Below are 24,224 nucleotides of genomic sequence, written 5' to 3'. Positions count from 1 at the left end.
ATTTCTTTACTGAGAGGGTTGTCAGGCATCGGACCAGGCTGCCCAGGGAAGCGGTTGAGTCCCCATCCCTGGGGGTGCCCAAAAAGCGAGCAGACGGGGTGCTCCGGCACACGGTTTAGTGCTTTGCGGCTGCACCGGACTTCGCGTCGTCCCCCCCCCGCCCCGGGGCAGAGCAGCCGCTCACTTGTGCCGACCCCCGCAGCCGCCCCTTCCCCGCCCCGCGGCCGGGCCCTCCCTCCAGGTGCGGCCCCGGCGCTGCCCGCCTCCCGCCGCCGAGAGGGCGGGCTCGGCCGCCGGCCTTGCCCCCGCCCCGGAAGGCGGCGGAGCGGCCCGGCCCGGCCCGGCTCGGCCCCGCCGCGATGCTGCAGCTCCGGGACGCGGTGGAGGGCGGCCCGGCCGGTAGCCCCGGTTCCCCCGAAGGGACGGCGACGCTTCTAGTGCCGAGAGAGACCGAGCCGGCCTTGGAAAAGGCCGCCGGGCGCGGCTCCCCCGCCGCCGGGCCCCCGCCTCGCCAGACGCTGCGGCCGCTCAGCGTGCGAACCGCCGGCCGCGCCGGCCGCCTGCGGGAGTACTTCGTGTTCCGGGTACGGCCCCGGGCTGGGGGGGGTCTCCGTCGTCCCCCCCGAGCCCCCCTTAACCTCTTCCTTGTGTCTCCCCCCCCTCCCGGTTTAGCCCGGCACGATAGAGCAGGCGGTGAACGAGCTGCGCGCCGTCGCGCTGCCCGCCGAGGACGGGGAGGTGCAGAGCGTCTGGCTGCTCACCGAGTAAGTGCCGCCGGCCGGGAACGGGCCGCCGCGCCGGGGTGGGTGGAGGAAGCTCGAGGCTGGCCCCCGGCCCGGCCCGGCGGCGTTCGGTGCCGTCGCGGCGCTCACCAACCGGCCGTCGAGGCCCCGAAGCGGCGGTACTCGCGACGAGGGCCAGTACGAACACGGGATGCGCTCGTCCGCTAAAACCGATAACGGGGCTCCGGTCGGCTACTGCATGGGAAGCCATCCCCGCGCACCGCGTTACGGGCTGTTAGCCCTCGAATTTGCCAGCAAACATAAACGGAGGCCGAGAGTCGGCCGCGTACCTGGACTAGGGCTGAGGAGCAAAGCGCGAGCCAGGTATGCCTGCTTCTTCGGAACAGCGCTTGGCCAGGTTTGCGAGCCCCGAGCGCTCTTTGGGGCGAGCAGGAGAGGCAGGGGCGGTTTCGGGTCCTTTCACCACGGCACAAGCCTGAGCTGCAGGGAGAGGCAGAGAAAAAAGGGTCACGGCACGTGGAAACGCCCTGGCCTATTGCCTGGTCCCACTGTTTGCGTTTACCTTTACACAACGAGGATAGCTTTGGTCTCGCCGGCTTTACGGCCGTGCTCCTCTTGAAACAATAGACGACTTTTAATTCTTGTAAGGAGAGACAATTAAATCAGTAACACTAAAAGCAAGCTGTAGCAGATTTCAAAGGTGCTAGTTTCAAAGCTGAGCTCATTAACCTTAGAGTGAAAACACAACCTACTCTTAGGTTGCCCTAAGGATGAAACAGTATAGCTGTGATGGTCATACAACAATGTAGTGTGGCAAAACGCTCAGGGAAAGCTCAGATCTCTTATTCATGAAATTTGAAGAAACTGACAAGTTTTGAATGTACAGACTGTTCTTACAGAGGAAGAGACTAAGTCAGACCACACAGTTAAAGAAAACTATTTCTCTCCCCAAACATGTACCAATGCAGTTAATATAGCAAATGTGTCAACACGCTAACAGCACGGCACTAAACGCTTACTGGAAGAGTTGTTGGAGACTCGCCTGCCCCATTCAGTAGCATGCGGTCTCACATAACAAGAGATAGCACTAGAGCGCGCTCTCACGATCTTCAGGCTTCCTCTGATTTTCTCAGTATTTTCCTATGTTGTAACATGACTATGTTGTGACATCCAACCTCTTATCAGCCTTGCTGATTCAAAGCAAAGGCCATAATGGAAAATACAGCATTACTAATTTGTTGTCCTTAGCAACTGTTCTAGCCGTCAAGCCATTAAGTGTTTCTAGACAGCAATTAAAACTGCTAAAGTTGAGCGGTGTTGTCTTACCAGAATTGATCACTGGAACAACGAGAAGGAGCGTCTCGTTCTTATCACGGATTGGTCCCTCCTCATCTGCAAATACAACTTCATCAGCCTGCAGTGCCAGCACGTGACAAGGATAGGCCTCAGTGCAGTTGATACCATCTCTGTAGGAGAGTTTGAGTTCCCACCCAAATCTCTGAACAGGTAAGTTGACATAGTAATACCGTAACATCACTGTAGTTCTTGTATCATTACTGTAAATAGTTTGAGCTGTCAGCCTTTGTCACTGACCATCGGACAGGTTTGAGAATGCTTCCTTTTGCTCACGTGACTTTGTAAACAATTACCAAAGCTTCGTGAGACCACCTCAGAGCAGCCGCTGTTCTGCTGGGACAGTTAGTAGTTACATTAAAAGCGAGTTGCTGAAGGACTTTCAAGATGAGATGAATAGATTTGGGAGCAGAAGGTCATCACCATTATGTAATGCAGTAAGTAGCAGCCAAAGTAGCGCCGCGTCAGCATTACTAGAAAGCCGCGTGTGTCAGGTCGTACATAAACGCAGGCTACCACGGGCAATACAGTTCACGCGTTGTAGCCTAGGTGTCTACTGAGGTTAACCTTTTGGCACTCAGCTTATAAGAATGTACCTTGGCATATTTTAGGGGCTGAATTCTTCTATTGCTGTTCTAGAGGAAAAACTTACTGTCAAACCTGTATTTCAGCTTCCAGTTTTAAGCAGGTCTCTTTCAGACAGTACTTTTCTAATTAAACTTGCCTCAGAGACTCAAAAGTCTTACCATATAAATTCTGCCGTCTTCAATCAGGCGAGAAGGTGTCGGTATTCGAATTCAGTGGGACAAGCAAAGTCGTGCCTCCTTCATAAACAGATGGAACCCGTGGTCCACAAACATCCCATATGTCACCTTCACCGAACATCCCATGGCAGATGCTGATGAGAAGATTGCATCCCTTTGCCTAGTAAGGACGTCACCTCTCCTATTCTAGTTGGCTTATTGATCTCATAGGCTGGATACGACTTGGATTGCTTTGAAAAGATATAGCAGTTAAATCAAATAGGAGTAGTTAAATCAAAGAAACAGAACTTAGAGCTGTAAGCTACATTTCCCCATTCTCCAAATTTTGACTTGCAGGGCAGCCCAACTGCCAGTTTTTGCCAGCTACCCACAAATGGTTTATACAAGAAGGAAGCTGAAACTTTCAAAGGTGTAGTGTCCTGTAAAACCCAAAAGAAAATCGATCTTGGTGCTACTCCTGCTCTTGCTTACTTGACAGGCCAATAGCTGACTTTTCCTCTAGGACTGTCAGCTAATTCAACAAATAGTTTAATTGGTAACTGTAAACCTTCACTTAGGTGGTTCTCAGTTTTTCTTGCAAGTCATTTTCCTCTGAAGGTTTCCTTAAAAATAGAACACTATGGTAATTTAAGTTCAACACATCAGTGATAAAGGCAGCAGAACTACAATCAGACATAAACAATATTACTCACTGATGAATCTTTATGCATCCAGGCCATGTGTTTAAGTTACTTGTACATAGCATCCTGGTATGGTGTTACCTCTATCATTAAGGTTAAATGTCAGAACGTAAAGTTTATCATGGCACACGAGATCCACGACAACTACAGCTTTCGTGTTAGTCCTTTACAATTCAACATCAGCAGCGGTTTGCCTAACAATTTTTAAAATAAGAGAAAACCATTAAGCTGGTTTTTTTTTCTTTCAGTTGGAACACTTTAAAGCTCAGCTTATTCAAGCTGTGAAGAAAGCCCATAAGGAGTGCCCATTGCCAGGAAGGGCTAACGGCGTGCTAGTGCTGGAGCGTCCTCTTCTGATCGAGACTTACCTGGGATTGATGTCCTTCATCAACAATGAGGCCAAACTTGGCTACTCTATGACAAGAGGCAAAATTGGATTTTAAAATTCGTTGCCTTTTAAAATTCATTGCATTTAATCTTTTCAAGGGAAAGCGATTTGATAGTAGTCTCCCGGGGAGAGCACGCTGTGTGGCAGAATACCCGATAATCAAAGTGAAAAAGTTTAGGGGAACGAAAGGCAGTGGTTGTGGATCTGACTGTTCACAGGAGGCCCTGGTTGTTATGGTCAGGTCAGATTCATCTGAAACAGATGCAAGGTAGTGTCATTCTTGTATTTTCCATTCCTAACTACATGTTCTTCCCTGTTAATTAAGTGCGATTGATATCTGCCACAAACACTCCACACAAATAGCCAAGGTGCAGTCAAATGTTCCTGCCGTATTACAGTTGTGTCCCTACATATGGTGTCAAATCATGTAGTGTGCTTGGGATTGATTTGTATTGTTTAAAGAGGCATTAGTGGTCACAATTACACTAATCTTAGCATTTTGATTAATGCCTGTTAAGAATTTTGAAAGCTGTGTCAGTCATTCTTTTGCAAAACAGAGTCAGCAAATTTTGTTAAAGCTGTACTGCTACATCTGCTCAGAAGCAGTGTATGTGAACTATTACTTTGTCAACTGAAGTATATGGCTGAATATGTGTTTATTAGCTTTTCGTAAAAATACCTCCCTCTGAGAACTGAGTCTAACTTCCTAGTTTCTTATGTATGTTTTCTTGCTGCAGCCACAGCATAAAGACTCTTCTGAGAGAATATTGCCAAAAGCCTCACAAACACATTTGCCTTCAAAGCTATAATTTATAAAACTGAAAAGGAATTATATTTTCATTAGATTTATATTCTTAGCTTTTTTTTTTTTAAATCTACTCTACTTTGGGACAGCAGCAGTACAGGACTTCTTAATGGAGACAGATAAAACTTTAAGCACTGTCCATCAATCTTGATTTACACATACAAATGAAATTCAGAAGCAGCATAAGAGATGCCACAACTGAAACTGCCCACGAGGTTGCTCTAACAAGCTTTTTCATTGTGTATGACCTTCTATGCATGCTATTTTATCAGAGCATTTATCTGTGCAACTACAATGCTGAAGAAATGCTGTGCTGCCGTGAACTTACTTAAAGTAGATGTGTGTTGATGAAACTTATGTAAGGCTGAAGTCATGATGGAATGCAACAAGTTGCATGCCCCTCTCAATGCATTGCCTAAGCTATCTATTTCATTTTCATTAATTTAGCAGTAAAGTTGAAATTTCAACTCACTGTGTTCTTTGTTCTTCATTTTGTGGAGACTGAGGCTGGGAAATTAAGTAGCACAAGAAAAAACATCCAATAAATTCCTAAACAGGCTCCCTTCCTTTGAAGAATACAGTGGTTGGCTACTCCAATTAAAGATAAAGGATAGTCCAATTGCTCTTTCCCCGCTGAACTGTCTGCTCCAGTTTGACCCGACTATCTAGTACTAAAAGCTCCCATTTCAGTTGCCTGTCATACATGATTCTAAAGTATCAGTTATGATCCTTCTTGTAAAGATTCAGTATAAATCTACAGTAGACCAGGCACAATTACCATGAGACTAAGATGTTAACAGGTGAAAAAGCAAAAACTATTACAGATGACTTCAAGTTCTTTGTTCAGAAAGCAAATTGTTTGCTTTAACAGTAAGTGATTTGCTAGAAAGCATCTTACTGATGTATCTGCTTCAGCTACAATATTTAATTCTAATACACCAGAAAAATCTGTTGCCTTACAAGAGTAGATATAAACCATACACTGTTGCAGGCAGGTAACTGTTTCCTTGTGCTGGGATAAATAGCTACATAATGGCATCACTGATAATATAGAAACAGACTTCAGAATGGAGACAGGCAGGTTTATAGTTAGAGTCATACCAAGTTTGTAACTATCAAAATATTTATTGAAAATTACAAAATTTAAATAATAGCTATACATTATATACACACAGCTACAATTTTAGAGAGTAAGATTTCATAGTTCAAAGTTGAAGAGAAAGTTCAACTACATCAATACTAAAGTTTTCTTGAAATCCAGACCTCGTTCTCTACATTTCAGTTGCTACCTCACTTCATTCAAATGCAATCACAGTACTTTACACACTGGAGTTTGGGTACACTCCTTCAAATAAATATTTTATAAATACATAAACTTCAGATTGGGCAACAGGGTTTGACCCCTTTCTTCATTCCTCCTCAACCTTGCAAGCATTTTTAATGCAAATGATTGTTATTTCACCTCTTCTCTTTCTAAGTAACACAAACAAAAGTTGTCCTTGCTCAGAAGCGCCATAGAGTCTCCACTAGAATGCCAGGAGAGAGACACAATCTGGAAGTCACCTGCAGAAACAGATCAGAGTTTGTCAGCAAGAAGCTGACAGTCCGTACTCTTACTCTAGGAAAAGGTAGCTGGGGTAAGTCACACACATAGCAAAAAATACCCTCCCCACATTGCAAGCCTTAACAGGGCGTTCCATTTTGTTACTGCTGCAGCAGAGCCAATCCGTTCTCCAACACAACAGCACACATAAGCTGTGTTACTGACTCTCTTCCCCCCAAACCTACAGTTACTTTGTACCCCATGTACAAGCATAGATTTTGTAGACTCGTCATTTTAGTGCCAATAGATGCCACAAGATTGCTCACCGGTGCAGAGCTGCGTACCCCCATGATATTGCCGCTCCTTGTGTAGAAAGGAAGAAGTTGAATCTTTGTGATTTCTTTTCCATTTAATATGCAGAATGGCATTTACATGATCTAGCTAACAGCCTTGTATCACTTACTGCCAACCATAAAACTTATCATCACTGGGGCCGACTCAGAGTTCAGGTTCACGTATGTTCTTCTATCTCTCCACATCGAATTTACCATGCAAGTTTTTCCCCATTGGTGTTTTGTTGTAGTGTAGTTTTCAGAATACCCCAAAACATTATTGGCATTTCAGAGTCTATTTCAACACTTTGGCATTCTGCACAACTACAGTTTCTATGTAAACAAACTGATACAAATATAAATCTTGAGAAAGAATTTGACACACCATACAATTGAAGCAACAATTAAATCATTAGCCCCTCTGCTCTGTCAATGTATTTTATCAAGTTTGCTATGTCTCCTTACAAGCTCCTCTTTTTTGAAGAGAGAAATACCCATTTCTAAAAAGCTCCAAACCCACATCTGAGCCATTGACACATGATAACACTTGGACCCATTTGTAAGTGGAAAACGATTTTGCAAATAAGAAGCTGATGATGGCCTGTGGAAGCTACCACAGGCAGCCTTACCTTCCATTGGAACCTGCACTGACACACAGCCAGCTGGGGACCATAAGTAGACTTTGCTGTTTCCTGTACATACAGCAAGTCGAGGTTGTCGTGGATCCCACTGGAAAGATTGGATCGCACACAGCTGCTCTAAGACTACAAACAGTTTCAGCTTTTGAATGTCCCAAATCCAGACAGCGTTAGGAATGTTATCTGTCAGAAAGGGAAGAGGTAATCATGTAAATACCTGAAGGATAAAAAGATCACACTTTTTCTTTTTTAAAGAAATGGCATTAATTGAGGTCTAACACAACACAATCCATTTAGGTACACCACAGGTTTAACATCACTAGAGCGCTGCCTAGCAGTGCCTTCAATTTTGCCCTGGAAATATTGCAAAAAGGATAAAAGCAACTTAGTTTGTCTTCCAGTCTTTCACTGGCTTTTATCAAATTATTCACCGTTACGCCGCTGTTGACAGCTTTTGCATCTGAACCACAGATTTTGCATCCAGACATAAACAGCCCTCCAGGACCATCAAAGGGAAAGATTAAATGTTAATTCCATGACTTTCACTATTTGAGGTAATCAGAAGCCCCCCTACTACAGGTTGTGATGAATTCTGCCTTTCAAGAGACACTTGCTGTAAATGGAGGTGGAAAGACTTGTCTATTTCCTTTTCCAATACAGTGAGCTCACATACATTTGAAGAAATACAAAAAGCATACTATTTTCATTAAATACAAAGCCAAGACCGAGTTAATGCACTGACAAGCAGTTCTGGCAGCTCTCAATACTTTACATACACTAGAAGACATAGGCTGAATTTCCTCTGTAGTTACATGTTTGCACAACAGAGACCAGATTTTAAGTAGGGCCACGAGTCTTCTCATAGTGCCAGATAACTGACCCAATTACTGTCCTCATTTCTTTTATGAAAACACACCAGATACAATGAGTAGGTTTCCCCTTCTATATAGGGCGGTACAAACTTACCATTTTTGGTTGCCAGGAAACAGTTATCTGGACTGAATGCCAACATCCCAATTCCCATTTTGGGATTGGCCCTGTCAGCAACTGGTTTGATATACTGTAAAGAAACTGGCACCTGGGAAATGTCATCTGGAATTTGAAATAAAAGTACTTTACTAAGCAAGCCCGAATGGACAAAATATTTAAATTCCAACTGTTAAAAACCCCCTCATCTCTGAAGTGATAGGACCATATTTTACTCTTCTCCAAGATGTTCCAATCAAAAACTTCAACTGTTTCAAGATACTCTGTCTTCATATAAACACCTTACTATTCTTGCCCTTCTACAAAAAAAGAAAGGCTGGAAATCCAGGCAAGTCTGAGGTTAAACTATGAAAAAAAAAAAAAAGAGGTCAAACTTTTTGCTACCTTTTAACTAGTATTTCAAACAAACACCAGAGCAAAACAAAGGTGATTTACAGTACCACAATGAGACAGTAAAAAAAATAAAAAAGGAAAAAAAGAAAAGAAAAAACCCCAATCATACTTTGTCTGCCATCTCTAGTATTTCAAAGCCAGTTGTCTGGAGGCAAATTTAGAGCATTGCTACAACCTACAGCTTCTTAGACAAAAGCCAAATGTCCTTTTTCATGGTCTGCTTTTTTAGATAACCTCATACCTAAGGGATTAATTACTATTCTAAAACAGACACCAAGACTGTAACACCTTCTGATTAGGTTTTTGGTTTTTTTTTTTAAATTATTGGAGCTGCCACACACTAGGATAAAGATTTTTAATTGCAATAATTCATCTGATTCTAGTAATCTGCAACAGTTAAACTAAGTCATGAAATAACATTGCATAGATTGAACAAATCAGAAAAAAATCCACACAAGGTTAAGACAACTTTTGCAAGTGACTCCAGGACTGAGATCTGGCTGCTATTTCTACGCCCAAGCAATTACAGTTCTTTTCTACAATATCCCACTAATCTTTAACCTGCCTTCAAACCACCATGCAGACAGCATCCCCCCTAGCAGGATGCTTACTGCCTTTGGAGATCTTCAGTTAACTTGGGAGCCTTGAGCAGAGCATCCAGAGGATCCATTCCAATATCAAAGAGGCAGAGTTCGCCTGTAATGTTTATTTATAGAAAGACTTCACATGGCAAACTCAAGTGTCTCATTTTAGTAAACTTTGGCTTACATTTACTTTCTGTGCTGAAGAGAGAACTAGCCAATGCTCTTGTTGGAGGGAAAGAAAGTCTCTCTGTTTCAACAGATGGGGATTTCTCCACTTCTTTATACACAATCTACAAAGAAACAAGTGAGAGTTCTACAGAAGGGCCTCGGAGAGAATTTGAACATGGGCTTTTACCAAATCATCCACATCCCACTAACTCATTTTCAAGTGTATTGTATCTCAGTATCCCCTAGTTCATCAGCAGAGGAGAGGGCTTCAGTAGGCAAATATCAAATCCAGCATTCTCAATGAATCATTTACTGTTTGGAACCATGATCAAGAAAACACTCCTGTGACAAATAAACTGAAGACTACAAAGAACGAGTCTGCCAGAGCACACCTCATTCATTATTCCCAAGAGCTAAATCTGGCAGTACAATAAATCATCTTCATTACAATGGGAACATAGATTTCATTTTTGCAACAAAGAATCTTTAATCAAATACTATCATAAATAAATGCAAGCAAAGTGCAACACTGCAGAAGAAAATAGCAAAAATATTTTAATAGTGTGCCTACAACATATTATTCCCAAATGCAAGCACCAGGATAAAATGCACCAACTGCACTTCCTCTCTCTGTAGGAGAGATTAACAGAGCTATTTCCATTACATATTTTACACCTAACTGGAAGTAAGGGCATTTTTCAGTCGTGAGGAGTTTTGCTGAGGTGCATTCAATGGATCATGCCTTGCTTCTGGTTAAGAGACATCAACAGAGTCACGTGAATATTGCAGACTTGCAGTCTACACGTCAACTCTTACAGGGTCTGTGCAGATGCAAGACTAGCCCTTCCTCTGCAGTGGCATGCAGCACTACTAACACTGTGTGTTCTTTTTACCTTGACGGATGAGAACAGCTTGTGATTTTTGGAACAAAAGCTACAGCTCTCCACCTGCTGCCAGCTACCCAGAATCTGTTGGGCCTTGCATATACACGTACGCAAGGATAAAAATAAATGATGACAGATGTTTACAGGAAATGCTCTTTAGGTGAGCTGGATGAGCTTGTATGTACAAGATGTAAATCTAATCACAATCCAGTTCCAACACTGTTTAGAGTGACAAATCGTATAAAGCCGAGACAAATCTCTCCTGTTAAGTCTCCCAGGTCGCATCACCCGCATACCCAAATCTGTATGCAATCACCACATACATCAAAATACACTGGCATGTGACAGAAGTCATCTGGGCATCTATTAGTGCTAAAGCTGAGAGGATCATACGCACGTATTCCATCGCACTTGAAAGGATTCCTCTGTTTTTCTTACATCCCCATTTTTTCCTGCAATTTCGCAAGCTCCGTTTACACATTAGGAGGGGAAAAAGCAAGGCCTCCAAAATGAGATGTATTTACTAGCATCTTTTGGATACAAATAGCAGCATCAAAGTGCTGCTAATGATTCAATGGATTTTGGATCCGTACTTACAGTCTTGGTATTAGCAATGGTTGCTGGATGCTCAAACTCTGTGATCTTCTTCCAAGTTACATGGTTCAAGATACGCACCTAATTCAAGAAAGCATTGCAAGACAAAACTGTTATGACAACGTTCAACAAATGGTTTAGATAAGAGAGAAAATAAACCTATTTCTGACCTTTTCATCATAGCTGCCAATTGCCAAGAATTGACTGCTGGGACTCCAGGCGATTGATTTTACGCCTAGTGACCATTCGTAAGCCCGATACGTGGATAGCAGTCTGCCATCGAGGGAATACAGCAATACTTTATACTGAAACATAAATAGATTCATTCTTAAGACTAACAATATTGCTAAAAGCCACAGACAGGCGAAATTATTCCTTCCAAACTCTCCCTGCTTAAAATGTAACAAGTTAAATACAAAGGGTGTGGTCTCTTATCTGTGACTTGAGACAGACAAGAGGCTCTAGGCTTCCAGTTTGGCTCTTCTGGCACTCACAGAACACGTCCACCCCATCCCCAAGAGCACAAATGCCCCACTGGGCCTGAACAATGGCCCATCCAGCCCAACACTCTTCAACAACATCAGTAGCAGATGCCATTATAGAAGACTCATGCTCCTTCAGCTTCTGCAAGCCATCTGACTAGGGATGTTACAACCCTGCCCATTCCCAGGGCTATCTGTTTTGATCATGCTGCCCATAACCTTATGGCCACAGGAAGACACTTTTCCATACCTAGAAGTTCACATACTCAGATGAGAGAGGACAGCAATTTATATATTCCTTGCTAACTTTTTGGATAAGTACTTTTACTTAACTGTAAAATTACAGTGCAATGCAATGTAAAGTAAAATGGTAGAATAGTCTTACAGAAGAATTCTTTCATTATTCTTTCATTATTTCAACAGTGGCTTCCGCAATGTTTACAATTTTTTTTTTCCCCAAGATAAATTAGAAAGAAAGCTACTAAGATAATTTGCTGCCATTAAAGTTTTACATAACGGTTTGGCATACACTTGTAAGGATATCCATTACCAATACAAGTATAATATTTAAAATGGTTTGAGTTCAGCTGTTAGGTTTAAAAGAAAAAAATGTAACACTAGTTATTTTAGTTACTGCTTTACACATGGCAGCTAAAAACCACCTTGAACTCTCCAAGAAAATAATCTGCTTTTTCCTCATACCTCCAGACACGTATCCCACACTGCCAGAACACAGCCATTAGGAGCCCATTCAATCCCAAACAGATCTTGCGTTTCAGTGTCAAAATGCTGCCCCCAAAAGAGAAAAAACAAAACCATTTGAAATACTACACTAACAAATACTGTTGCATCTAACCTAACATAATCCTCAGTTTTATCCTTTTAAGTGCTACCACAAATGCAAAAGAGCCTTTTATATGCTAGCGTAGAAACAGAAATATTTTCTTTTGTATTAGTGTGCTGCATTCACTGTTTCTTTGGTTTCCCTTTACAGAAAGGGCAAAAAGTTGCTATACCTTAAAATGAACAGCATTTCATAAGAAAATAAAAGTAGTTACACTGAATCAGTCAAGAAATCTAGCTAGCCTAATTCCTTGCCTCAGAAAGACTGGTACAGGATCATTAGGGAAGAGCTTGGGAACATGACAAGCATTTAGTGGTACTTCCCAAATTTGGCTATCAGCTTCTAATGAGACTCTGAATTCCTGAACCAGAAGTGATGCTATGTACAGACTAGTTCTTAATGGGTTTTAATTTCTCAGATCCACCCAGTCCTCTATGACATGCTAGTGTGCATCCTTCACAGTTTATTGTAAACTGTAGCACAGTTTATTGTGAAGAAGCTCATGCAAGAATTTAAAGGTCGAACTTCTGCATTCCATCAGAAATCCTATATGCACATATAGTATATATTGGCCTCCTGAACAGAATACTGCTACGGAATTATGTCTGCAGGCCAGTGGAAGAGCCAGATGCTGGACAGAAAATGCATCAGTAAGTCTAAAACCAGACTACGGAAGTGACCGATTCTAAAGCAGCCTGCAACATATGCTTGTAGTCCATGCAGAAGCAGTGGAATGCAAGGACATATCTTACTCTCAGTAGCTGCCAGTCGCTGCATACAAAGATGCTAATGAAGTCTTTGCAGTCACGTCTTTCTGCTACTGCCATATAGCGGCCATCCTTAGTGAAAGCTATCCCTGCACACGACACAAAGTTAATAAAAAAAAGAGAGAGGAAGCAAGACAATAGCTGACAATTCTTCAATGAAGAGCAGTTACTCCCAATTCAAAGACATAAAAAGACAAGGAAAAATATCTTCACACAAGGTCATATTAATCGAGGCAATGTATAGTGTTACCAATTGGCTTGTGCCAGCAGTTCTTAAACTTTGAATATACTATTTCTAAGGATGCAGCTTCACAGCTATCACAGAACTTCAGCATGCTTCAAAAAACCACATTTGATTACCAAGACAGTGGTTATATAAAAACCACAGACTTCAAATAAACAGTTCATTTAGTCCATCTAAATGGCTTAGTTATACAACCATTGGTACTCCACCAACTTCCAGGCATTGGTTCCCCACCTACTCTTACTTTATATGCAATACTTAATTGTCTTTGTCATGTATGGGATATCACTATATACAAGCCTCAGGCAGGAAACTGCTAACCACAGCCATGCAGCTAGACAGTCCTGACATGAGCTTCCCTTTCAAGTCTCTTCATGTGTAAAAGACAACAAAAGCCACTTTGGATTAGTGTTTTTCATCACCAAAGCATCCAGCTTAATTTAACATCTTAAAGGATCCTTCAGAGGCAAACACAACAAAGCTGCACATTTGAAGAACAGGCACACAGATCAGATGTAATCCTTCATTCGCAGCGAGAATATGACAACCCCAGAGCACATCTTAGTGCATTGCAGCAGGTGGCACACAGGGACTGATCTCAGACCTGCATCCCTGAGGGCAAGCTAACCCCTCAGCAGGGAGGGTGCCAGAGCCTGTTCTGAAACATGTGTTGCATCATTACACACCAAATTCATTCTCCCTTTCTGCCATATTAAAAAATACCATTCCAGTGTTAGATTTGTGGCACTTACCCTGCTGACAAGCTTTGGGATACTTGATGTAAGATACAGATTTTGTACACAAGGACCACACAGTTATCCGCAGCTGTCACAAAGAGAAAGAGACAGGGAAGTATTGGTTTAGTATAGATTAAAAAAAAATTAAGTAAATAGAAACCCATAAACCTAATTCAGCAACACAAAGTAGATCAACATACATTCTGTAGTTAATTAAACTTTGCAGCTATTCTACATAGCTCAAACACAAAGCCCTGAGAAGCAACTGCAAGGAATTGTCTCCCAACTCCCTTCAGTTAGCAAGGTTACTTATTCCAAATTATTATCACAGGCACACTGAATACTCTAGAGGGGTATATAAGATGCAGAACACCAATATGGAGGAAAGCTCTTCATTAACACTGAAGTTACCGACACTAGCATGAATCTAGCTACATGATTGCCGGTGTATCATACATAGACACTTTTTAGTTGGAAAAACACAGTTCCATCACGGAATCTGGAAGAGAGATGAGAAGTTTCTTGCATTGATGAATGGATGAGAAGTTACAGCAACCTCAGAACATTCTGTCTCTTGGGAAAAGGCTACTAAGTATGAAAATTTAGCTGTATTTTTCAACTTCTAGACAGACTCAGTTTTGACAGCTAATTTGCATTTTGTTCTTCCCTCCTCAGCCACCCACAAGGCAGCAACATTACATAATTACTGAAAGAATTAGAAAAGAACCAAAATCCACTATGCAAAGCAAGGCATTAAACATCACGTTTGGGGTATTTCTGGAGGCTTGTGCATCCATAAAACACAAAAACTGCAGAGAAGGCAGTCAGCTGCAAAACAAGCCTCTCCACAGCTCTTCAAGGTCACAGCCTGCATTCTGGAAGCTCTGCGTTGCCATCTGCAGATTATTCAATTAAAAACAAATACTTATGCTCCCTTAGCAACAGCAGCCACACCAGACATATGTGCATTAATCAGTATGTCATGTGAACCTTTGCATTTATATCTGGAGCAAGGAATGTTTCCAGTGTAATTTTTTCCTTGTGTTTTCCTACATTTTATTGCACCAAGGTAAGAGATTCTACAAGAGATGCAGGTAAAACAATTTTTGCAATAAAGCACCACAGTCATAAAGCCATCTTTCCCAGAACTACTGAACAACAAAACTAGTTCTGATTCATTAAATAAGTAAAACTTCAGCACTGTCCACCATTTCATCATCCTCCTGCATCAGATGCAGACCATCAGCATCACCAGCAGTCTTGGGAGGAAGTTTCTGCTACAGTTTTTGCATGTTTGCTCTCAACACGCATTTTCCTTCCCTGAAGTCAATGGTACTATTCAATGGTGACAAAGGACTCCAAGGTAGCATCCTATGAATCTGTTCTACCTGGTAATGCTATAGACTGTGCGCTGCAACAGAACTTGCAGGTTTTTTCATTGCTGACGCTATCCTTTTTGCTAGAAGGCATGACTTGAGTAATCAACATGGTGTTCAAACCAAGTTACAGAATCCTAATAAATTCTGCCTCCCTCCAGAGATAGGCAGAGTCCCAAAGCAAAAGAGCAGTATTAGCTGTTCTCCCTACTGCTTTTTATATACAGAAGAAACTTCTGAGACTTGAAGAGACAACACAGAAATCAATTTTTTTTTAATTTATTACAGGAAAGAGCGCAACCAGATCGGATTCCATTCCACTTCTATCCAAAGTTAGAAAAGCTATTGCACCACTATTTAATATGGTGTTTATTATTCTCTTCCTTCATTTTACAGGTATGAAAGTGCAACTAGACATCAATAGTACCACCGTGAAGTTTAGCAGGTCCTAGAGGAATCCACTAGATGAACAACATTAATCAAGTTTTATCACTGCAACTGCTTGCTTCCGGACATACAAAAATACAGCATTGTTAGTCTGCTCTTCATGCAAGATTTACTTTAAAAATACCAACACAATGCCTACTCACATTCTTCTATAGCAACTGCAATAGTGATATGCTGCTTGCTCCTATTAATTGCAGTGTTAAATGTACTTGCTGCTGTTCCTCCCTTGACCAAAACATGCAGCATACACAACACACATTCTACAGCCACTTAATACAAGCTTAGCAGCTGCAAGCTTTAAATGCTGAGGTCCGGATCGTAATTTTTCCTGACAAAGGCTTCCAAGTTTACGCTTGTGCTGCTACTCGGCCTCACAATCAACTCACCTGGCCTGCTGTGCATCAAACACACTTCTATCCTGGACCACATCGGCTGGCTCAGAGCCTCAGAACAAGGCAAAACCTTACTGCTCACACCCAGCTCAAGCGCGCAGGAGAGGAAAATCTTTAGAGGTGAGAAACAGTACATCACGTGCAGAGCTCTTAGTGTCACCTCTGCCTTGCCTGAGGCTCCACTGCAGAAGTGAAAAGGCACGTACACCTTTCATTTTAAAAAGTCTTTCTGCATCCATCTCCACTTCATCCTTGAGTGCAGTACTGTTTGCTGTTCAGACAGAACCTTCTCTAAAAGGGTAAAGCTTTTCAACTCCCCAGAGAAGACAGTAATAATGGTTTCCCTGTTCATTCTTGTCATGTTGCACTTAACTGCTGAGCCTGCACTTCACCGACTTCAAAAGTTTCAGTAACATTAAACATTGATATTATTGGAGCAGCGCTGTATTGCCCCATATATCTCCCCAGCGCATCATTTCTAGCACGTATGGCATAAATCGCAGTAATGCCATCGCAGTACTGGGGAGACACTACAGAACACAACCAACACACACTCATGGGATGTTTACACCCAGTCGACAAAAAACCCACAAAAATACACCTTTGAAAACAAAGACCTATTATTATACTGGATGCCTACTACCCTTCGATAGATAACCAAAGCACTTCATCTTCCGACTTGGTCTAAATCAGTCACAACACACCCATAACAACTAATAAGATCCTCTATTCAACTTCAGTATCTCTCTCCTGAAAAGGCTGCAAGCTAGTAAGGGAAGCATACAACCACAAGTCAGAGACTATGTCTATGTTATGCTGTAACTTCATTACAACCTCTTGCCCACATCACACAAACACATAACCTGAAGTCTTTGGCCTAGTGTTACAAATATGTAAAAGCACACCATTTTGATTCCTGAAATCAGGATTCTTTTCAGTTGTTCTATTTGTGTACACTCAAACATTTGTATAAACTGAGAAAGTTACATTATGTGCTTAATGTATGGACTTCACACCTATCTTACATGGATTAACAGTATGTTTACAATTAAATTGTGACAAACAATATTCCCAACTGGAACTGAAACATTATTCACAATCTTGCCCAAGCTGCCACCGTAAACTAGCCCGAGAAAGGTTATTTCACAGCTAGCAGATATGACTATGAGAGACAGAAACATAAACTGCACAGAGGGTGAAAAGAGAAAGCCAAACACTTCAAAAATTACAATAAATTGCATTGCACTTGCTTGCTTTTCTCAGAGACTCTGCGGGGAAGAGACAATTGCTTTTACAGCAGGAGAACAGATCGTGGTCAATTAAACCTGCAGCAAGCACTTCACTGATTATTTTGAGGGGTACTTTCTCTTTAGCACAGATGACTCGATTAAGTGGAGTTGTCAAACTCGAATCCTAATGATAATGGTGTCTGAGAAGTTTTCAGCTGTTGTTTTGCAGTGGAAAAACAAACCAAAAGCAGAAGCATTTTTAAAATAGCCTAAAAACAGCTGAGAAATAAAAAGTATTTAGATGGTAACGTGATAAACAGTCTCCAGTGCTGGGTTCAGGACTACGTCCCAATGTTGACAGCTATAGGCAGGTGTAAGACTGGTGATTTTCAATAGATAAAAACACACTTTTAAACAACCTTGCATCTCAAATGACTGTCAACTTTTGTCCCAGACTTGACTGGGTCACAAGGCCTCCTTACATAGCAGTGTCTGTCAGCACCGGATTTCAGAAGCTTATTCAGAGCACATTCCTCGACAGAAAGCATTTTTCAACCAATGTAGCCATTTACAGTTACTAAGGATTAGCTCCAATATACACAGAAACACACGCTTTCTTCCCCTGCTGCTGTAGTTCGAAAGAAGCTCCTTAATGCTTCAGTACCTAACATGGAACTAGAGAAAGCACAACCTATGTAGTTTATAGGTATGGCTCTTAAAAGAAACACTCAAGAACAATGCTGCTGATCTTCAAACTATCACAAAACATGAAAGTCAGGAGGAAGCAGAGGATCCATTTGCCTTCTCCGTATCTTTCACCTGCAGCTCTTGTCTCAGCTCTACAAGTGCCTATGAATTTGGGTGAACAGCAGCACTGTAAGAGGAGAGATACCTGGCACAATACCTTCCACAGGACAAACTGATTATGTGGAATCTTCTAGCAATCAGCTTGCTGTGTTACACACTGAGGGCATACAGAACTGCCTCACAAAATGGAGTAGATTTCAGCAGGAGAGGAAGCACCTGCTACAAAATAAGTAGCAAACAATAGCTATGGGTCAACAAGCTGCTTTCTAGTGCACTGCATGAATCAATATAATTAACACGGTCTTCCAACTTTTTCAGATTCCAGATAGACTTTGCATAGTAGGCTTTCAGAAGTTGTTTCTCCAAATAATTTAGATTTGCTCTTGATTAATCAAATGAGAAAAAAAGTACCTCCTTTCCCCATCCCCACTCCCAAAACCTGCTTTTCCTAACAGAACTGTATTCTAGGTTGGTATAAACAACAAGGTGATGAAAAATCAAGTTGCAACTATTCTGACCACTTCTCACATGCACCTTTAAGATACAAGCAGACGATTAAAGAAAAAAAAAAAGACTTCCAAGTTTGGAAGTACCTTTGAATGTATCCAGCTGCCCAGTAAAACTAGTTTTTGCCTGATAAAACCTAGCAAGTCTGTACGTTACCTTGCAGTTTGCCAGTTCCTCCAGTTCCAACATCGCAAGAGTTTAAGGAACAAACCTACATCTTTTCTACATGTCAGCAGGACTTCCATCCTAGATGCTGACAAAATGACCTCTCCACGCTTAACACTTAAGCTAACATAGAGCACAAAGACATTTTCAAAATTATGAGGCGAGTAACTAGGTACTAGACCCACTTCTGTAATTAAACACAGTGAAGTCCTCTGCATCTGCCACTAATCCATTACTGTGAAAAACAATCCACTATCAAGTGAAAGGACAGAGTCTTGATGTACTTCCTCCAATAAGACTGCACCATTTAGTTGCCTTGTATATCATGCTGTTTACTGCAGTAACTGTGTAGCGATTAGACAGGTACCTGCATCATTCAACATTACCTTGTGTAACAATTCTGGGACCCAAAAAACCTGCATATTATTACAGATTCATCTCCAATCAAAACTCTGCAAATGCAAAATGATATGTTAATATTAAGTGCATACAGAGTATCACTGCCTGTCTCAAAAGACTGAACAGAGTCAAAACAGATTTTGGAAATGTGTGTCAGAATTCTGCTGCACTCATCTCGAGCTAGGAACTGCACACCAGTCACATCAAAAAACCCACAATGTTATTCACTATAATGCTGACCACAAAGAGAACTCGACTGCAAGTTAGTTGATGAATAATTTTTCTGAGGCACTAGGTAAGTATGGATTGCTAGAAATAAATTAGCACAACCATATCCTTCAAAAAAAATTCTAGGAATAAGGCAGTTATTTGTGATCTTACAGTGGAGCTCACATGTTGACCTGAAGAATTACAAGTATGAGTAATTAGTTGGTGCTGTTTGAAAATGTCAGGCCACCAAAGCCAAGCTGCACTGGTTGCCAGCTCTCCAAGCAATCGCTGAATTTGATAACATACATAATACACCGATATTAAGTATCCTGACAGTTTGTGCCTCAAGCGCTACTCACGTCTGTCCCACCAGACTATGGATTTAGCAGAGAGAGAGTAAACACAACTCAGACATCGGCATAACCCAGGCAGCTGTCTGACGAAAGCTAATTTAGCAACCTGTTTACAGCTGGAAAGAAAACTTATCCCAACACAGATGCCAACTTGGCAAAGGCTTAATGAAATCCTCTAAGGTCAAACCAAGTTCTGTTGGGAGGCAATAAATACTTGCTAGTCCACCCCCACACACACATGCCATGAGATACTCACTTGTAGCACATAGCACCAGCCTTCAGTTTGGGTTACTGACTACAACACTTCTGCCTGACTGGCAGGCATGTCTTTACTGACCTCAGGTTGAAACCCTGGACTCATTTTTTTATTATTATTTTAATTGCCATCAGGGTGATTCATTCCCAGGAAAACTAAGGTGTAAATTCATCACTCCTCATAACCCACTATCTAAAGGGGTAGGGGAACAGGAAGAGACTGCTTTATAGCCAGAAAGTCTCTACCCCAGCCAGCACTAAGCATCCTTTCCAGAGAACTCCACCATGTGTGCATCAGGAATTACACCGTAGCTGCATGCAAGTTTCTCCACAGGTTCCCTGGAGAGCACCAGCGTTTGCACTAACTCCAGTCTGCACACACAGATGACAAAATCCCTCATCTACATTCCACTGACATTGGGATTTGCATGAAAAAAGGAAAAATCTTGCAGCATAACACTTGAATTCAGTGCTAGCGAGGGTTATGACACAATAACATGTCACCTAAAACCCACCTACAGTTTTGGTAGGAGTAAACACAGCAAAGAGAAAAAGCGTCTTGCATGTAGTTCTTAGCTATTTTCTGACCATCCACCATTGTACTGAATTACATGAATCATCAGCTCTAATCCAAAGACTATAAAGGTAGAGAGTCAGACTTCCATGTACCTTCCAACAAGCCTAGTGCCCAGCATCCACAAACTGATTTGGATTCTACCTTAGTGTGGATTCCAGAATACAGCTCTTAATCAATAAGCCCTTACAGGTGTTTTAACTTCAATTTTGCAAGTGGTTCTATCAACAGCAGTCTGACTCCTGTGTGTCAAATCAAACACTTATGAAAGTATTTCCAGGATCTGGTTCTAAATTTCATTTCATAGGTCAATAAACCTAAGACCACATTTTTTAATTCCCTAGCCACTCCTCAATGTTTATGGTGTGGGGTTTTTTTTTGCTGAAAACCCTAAGCCTTCCCTGAGCTACAAACACCACATCTGATTTCTAAAATTGCTTCAATGAATGCCAGTCATCCCTACACTTTTCTCAAACCAAAATCTTACCTTCAAAGCTAACTGTCCATTTTCTATCTTATCATCAGAAGCAAGAGGATAAAATGTTAACAGAACTAACATCTAAACTGGAATTAACCTAGATTGCATATATGAAGAGAGAACTACATCCGCATTCTTTACCACCACTACAGCTTTAAGAGCTTTAGGTTATTTTAAGAGGCAAAGGGCAGACAGTAACATCTGATACCATGGAGAGTAATCATGACTTCACACTTACATGGAACTCAGTTGTATTGAGAATGTGACGACCATCCGGACTCCAGCATGAAGCCACCAACCCTGCTGACCCCTCGTCTATCTTACAGTGCCAGTCTGGCTGCTCCAAGGACCAGACCTAGGTCAGAGAGGAAACCAAACAGACAGTGCAGCAAACAAACAGCTCCTCAAAACCTCTGCTTATGAGAGTACGCTACAGCTGAGAAAAGGTTCCTGCATCACATACCAGAGAGGTCAGAAAACCTCTGAAAGCCCGTGGCCATGAAGGACTGGCGCTGGATCCCTCTACAAAAGTAAGCTCCACACCTTTGTGTGCTAATACAAATCGTGAAGTAAGGGGGGGGGGGGGAGTCTGAGACAAATATTCTGAACACCCAGCACTTAAAAAAAAAGTTTTAGTCCGTTTAGCAAGTTTGCATGTATTTATTTTCTACTGAACTGAGAAACTGTAAGATAATTTACGGCTTTGATTTGCTTTGATAAATATTTTCATTCCAAATTTGGTTTGTTTTTTTTTTTTTTCCTCCAAACCAAGACGTTTGTCCTGGTTTTAAAAATAATGGCATGCTGGGTTATCCTTAAACCATGCGTTATCGATAACAATGTCGGTTACTTTAGCAAAAGCATTGAACTAGTGCTTGCTGTTAAGAAGCTCTCCACGCACACCCCACACAACCCCCAGTAGGAAACACACCCTGTCCTGCTTTTGTCCTTACCTGAACAATCCCGCGCTTGTACATGGCACATAATATGAACAGAGAATCAGACGACCATTCTATATACTGGATCTGATCCAGGCAAGTGTACAGCTGGAGGATCTGGAGGGTATTCACGTCCCGAACCACCAAACGGTACTGCACGCACGAAGCCTGAACAAGAACAAGACCAAAGCTGAGCTGGCACGCCAACGCCGGGCTCGAAGCACGACTTGTAGGGTGCCGTGGCAGGACGCCGCGCTGCCGCTCTCCCGACGCGCTTTAGACAAAACGAGGATTTTTGCTTTCGGAGGCTTGGCGTGCGCCGTGCCCTACTACAAACTACAGTAAAACGGTTAAACCGGGAGGAAAGGGGGGTTACGTTAACAGAATGAGTCCTCGCTCATGCTAGCGCTGCTGGTTGACTAATCCCACTCTTAAAAAGAATTATTCTTCCTCTCGTAACTATTAATTACTCAACCTTAGCCAGGCCTCTGCTCCAAAGAAACACACACACACACACACCCCCTCCCCCGACTAAAAGCCTCTTCGCCAGCAAGCCGCCCCACAGCCGCCGTTCGGTTTTTCCAGGACCACCAGCCCGACCGCCGCTTCTTCAGCGCCCGCCTCGGGGGGACCCAAGGCCCGGCCGCACCGGGGGGGGTTCCCGGGGGCTCCGGGCTGGCTCCACCGGCCGCTGCCGCGGTGGAGGAGGAGGAGGAGAAGGAGGAGGAGCCGGTGCTGGGCCCTCGCCCGGCCCCCAGCCGCGGGGCCCCGCTTCACCCGACGGTCTCCTCAGGCGGACGGGCGGGAACGGCCCCGGTTACGCACGACACCCCCCCCCGCCCCGGGCGGCACCGGCCTAGTACTCACCAGGCACTTGCCGTCCGGGGAGAACCTGCCGAGGAGGCCGGAGAGCTTAAATAGCTCCGAGAAGTTCATGGCGGAGCGGGGGACCGGGGAGAAGAGCGGCCGCGCCGCCGATTCAAACCCGCCCGCTCCGCCCGCCGCCCCGGCCCTCGCCCCGGGGGCGGAAGCGGGCGGAAAGGGCGGGAGCGGGTTGGCCGGGGTGGCCAATCGGAGCTGGGGAGGGCCGGGGGCGGGGCGCCGCCCCGCGGCATGCCGGGAGCTGTAGTCCCCGGGGCCGGGCTGTGCGCGCCGCGCGGCGGCGGGAAGCCGGCGGGAAGCCGCCCCGTGAAAGGAATTGTTATGCAAATGAGCCCTGTAACGAGAGGCGCGTGGCCAGATGGCCCTTCCACAGCCTGCCTCCCCCGCCGCCCGGCTCCTCCCCGTCGCCGGCGAGCCCCCCCCTTCCCCTAACGTGGGCACTTTCCGCGGGCAGCGTCCCGCGCCCGGGCTAATTACTGCCCGGGCTAATTACCGCCCCGGGCTAATTACCCCAGCAACGGGAGAGCAGCCGGGGCGTCCGGCAAGGCTCCCTAGCTAGGACAGAGGGACTGCAAATTGCAATAGAACCACAGCGGTGAACAGGATGCCAGTTGGCGTAGAATAAGTAATAATAAATAATAATAAATAATAAAGTTTGGGGAGGAGAAGGAGCCAAGGGTCGCCAGTTGAGGGGAGCCGCCCGGCTGACCCCTGCCAGGGCACGTATTCCTTTGGGAAACAGCCCCCTGCCACTACCGTGATGGGGAGGTCTGTGTCCTAAAACCGGTCGGGTCCTTTGGGCACCAGCGGGCTCCGTGTCCCTTCCCCGCTGACCCCCCCCCCAGCAGCAGCGGGGGTACGCAGGCCTTCCTCCTTCGGTCCTGCAAACCCATGCCCCCCTGCATGCGTGGGTGGGCAGCGAGCCCGGCTCCCGTGCCCACCAGAGCGGCGCTCCGGGCGGGAGCCCACCTCCTTGTCCCGGGAATGCAATCACCGTCATTTGAAAAATAAACCTCGGGATCAGAGCAAACGCTCGAGGCCTGGTTTCAGTATGGGTTAGGTATTTCGCCCCCCCAAACTGGTTACAGTGGCTCCGATGTGCTTAGGGGCTGGCAAATGCATCTGTTTTCTGGCCCTGCCCGTAACGACGGGACAGAACGTGACAGCTGCTCCGCTGTCACCATCTGCCCCGGAAAGCGAAGAGCGGGTGCGGGCGGGCAGAGCCGGGCTGTTGGTCTCCGAATGGAGAGGCTTAAAAGCGCGGCCGATGATTTAGCAGCAA

At 43.8% G+C, this 24,224-nt stretch overlaps 2 protein-coding genes across 4 annotated transcripts; one reads left to right on the top strand and one right to left on the bottom strand.

The window, feature by feature from the left end:
* Positions 1 to 294: 294 nt before the first annotated feature.
* TPRG1L (tumor protein p63 regulated 1 like) lies at positions 295 to 5,204 on the top strand. Its single transcript, XM_075027133.1, has 5 exons — positions 295 to 584; positions 673 to 764; positions 2,073 to 2,249; positions 2,870 to 3,023; positions 3,789 to 5,204. The coding sequence occupies exons 1-5, from the start codon at positions 360 to 362 to the stop codon at positions 3,981 to 3,983; spliced, it is 843 nt and encodes a 280-aa protein (XP_074883234.1). The 5' UTR covers positions 295 to 359; the 3' UTR covers positions 3,984 to 5,204.
* A 613-nt stretch (positions 5,205 to 5,817) lies between these two features.
* Positions 5,818 to 23,088, bottom strand: WRAP73 (WD repeat containing, antisense to TP73). 3 transcript variants are annotated; one of them, XM_075027128.1, is made up of 13 exons: positions 22,928 to 23,088; positions 22,076 to 22,228; positions 21,361 to 21,477; positions 13,946 to 14,018; positions 12,935 to 13,038; positions 12,041 to 12,127; positions 11,027 to 11,161; positions 10,860 to 10,937; positions 9,395 to 9,500; positions 8,213 to 8,338; positions 7,238 to 7,429; positions 6,603 to 6,639; positions 5,818 to 6,296 (listed from the first exon to the last, which is right to left on the bottom strand). In XM_075027128.1, the coding sequence occupies exons 1-13, from the start codon at positions 22,994 to 22,996 to the stop codon at positions 6,293 to 6,295; spliced, it is 1,281 nt and encodes a 426-aa protein (XP_074883229.1). In that variant the 5' UTR covers positions 22,997 to 23,088; the 3' UTR covers positions 5,818 to 6,292. The 3 variants fall into 3 exon arrangements, with proteins under 3 accessions (XP_074883229.1, XP_074883230.1, XP_074883228.1); XM_075027127.1 differs by lacking the exon at positions 6,603 to 6,639 and having other exon boundaries at positions 5,823 to 6,296; XM_075027129.1 differs by lacking the exons at positions 6,603 to 6,639; positions 21,361 to 21,477 and having other exon boundaries at positions 5,822 to 6,296.
* Between the last annotated feature and the right edge of the window lie 1,136 nt (positions 23,089 to 24,224).

This window comes from Buteo buteo, chromosome 5 (assembly GCF_964188355.1).
Source record: "Buteo buteo chromosome 5, bButBut1.hap1.1, whole genome shotgun sequence".
NCBI lineage: Eukaryota > Metazoa > Chordata > Aves > Accipitriformes > Accipitridae > Buteo > Buteo buteo.
The sequence above is the reverse complement of the archived record's forward strand: the minus strand, read 5'-3'. Positions and strand labels throughout refer to the sequence as shown.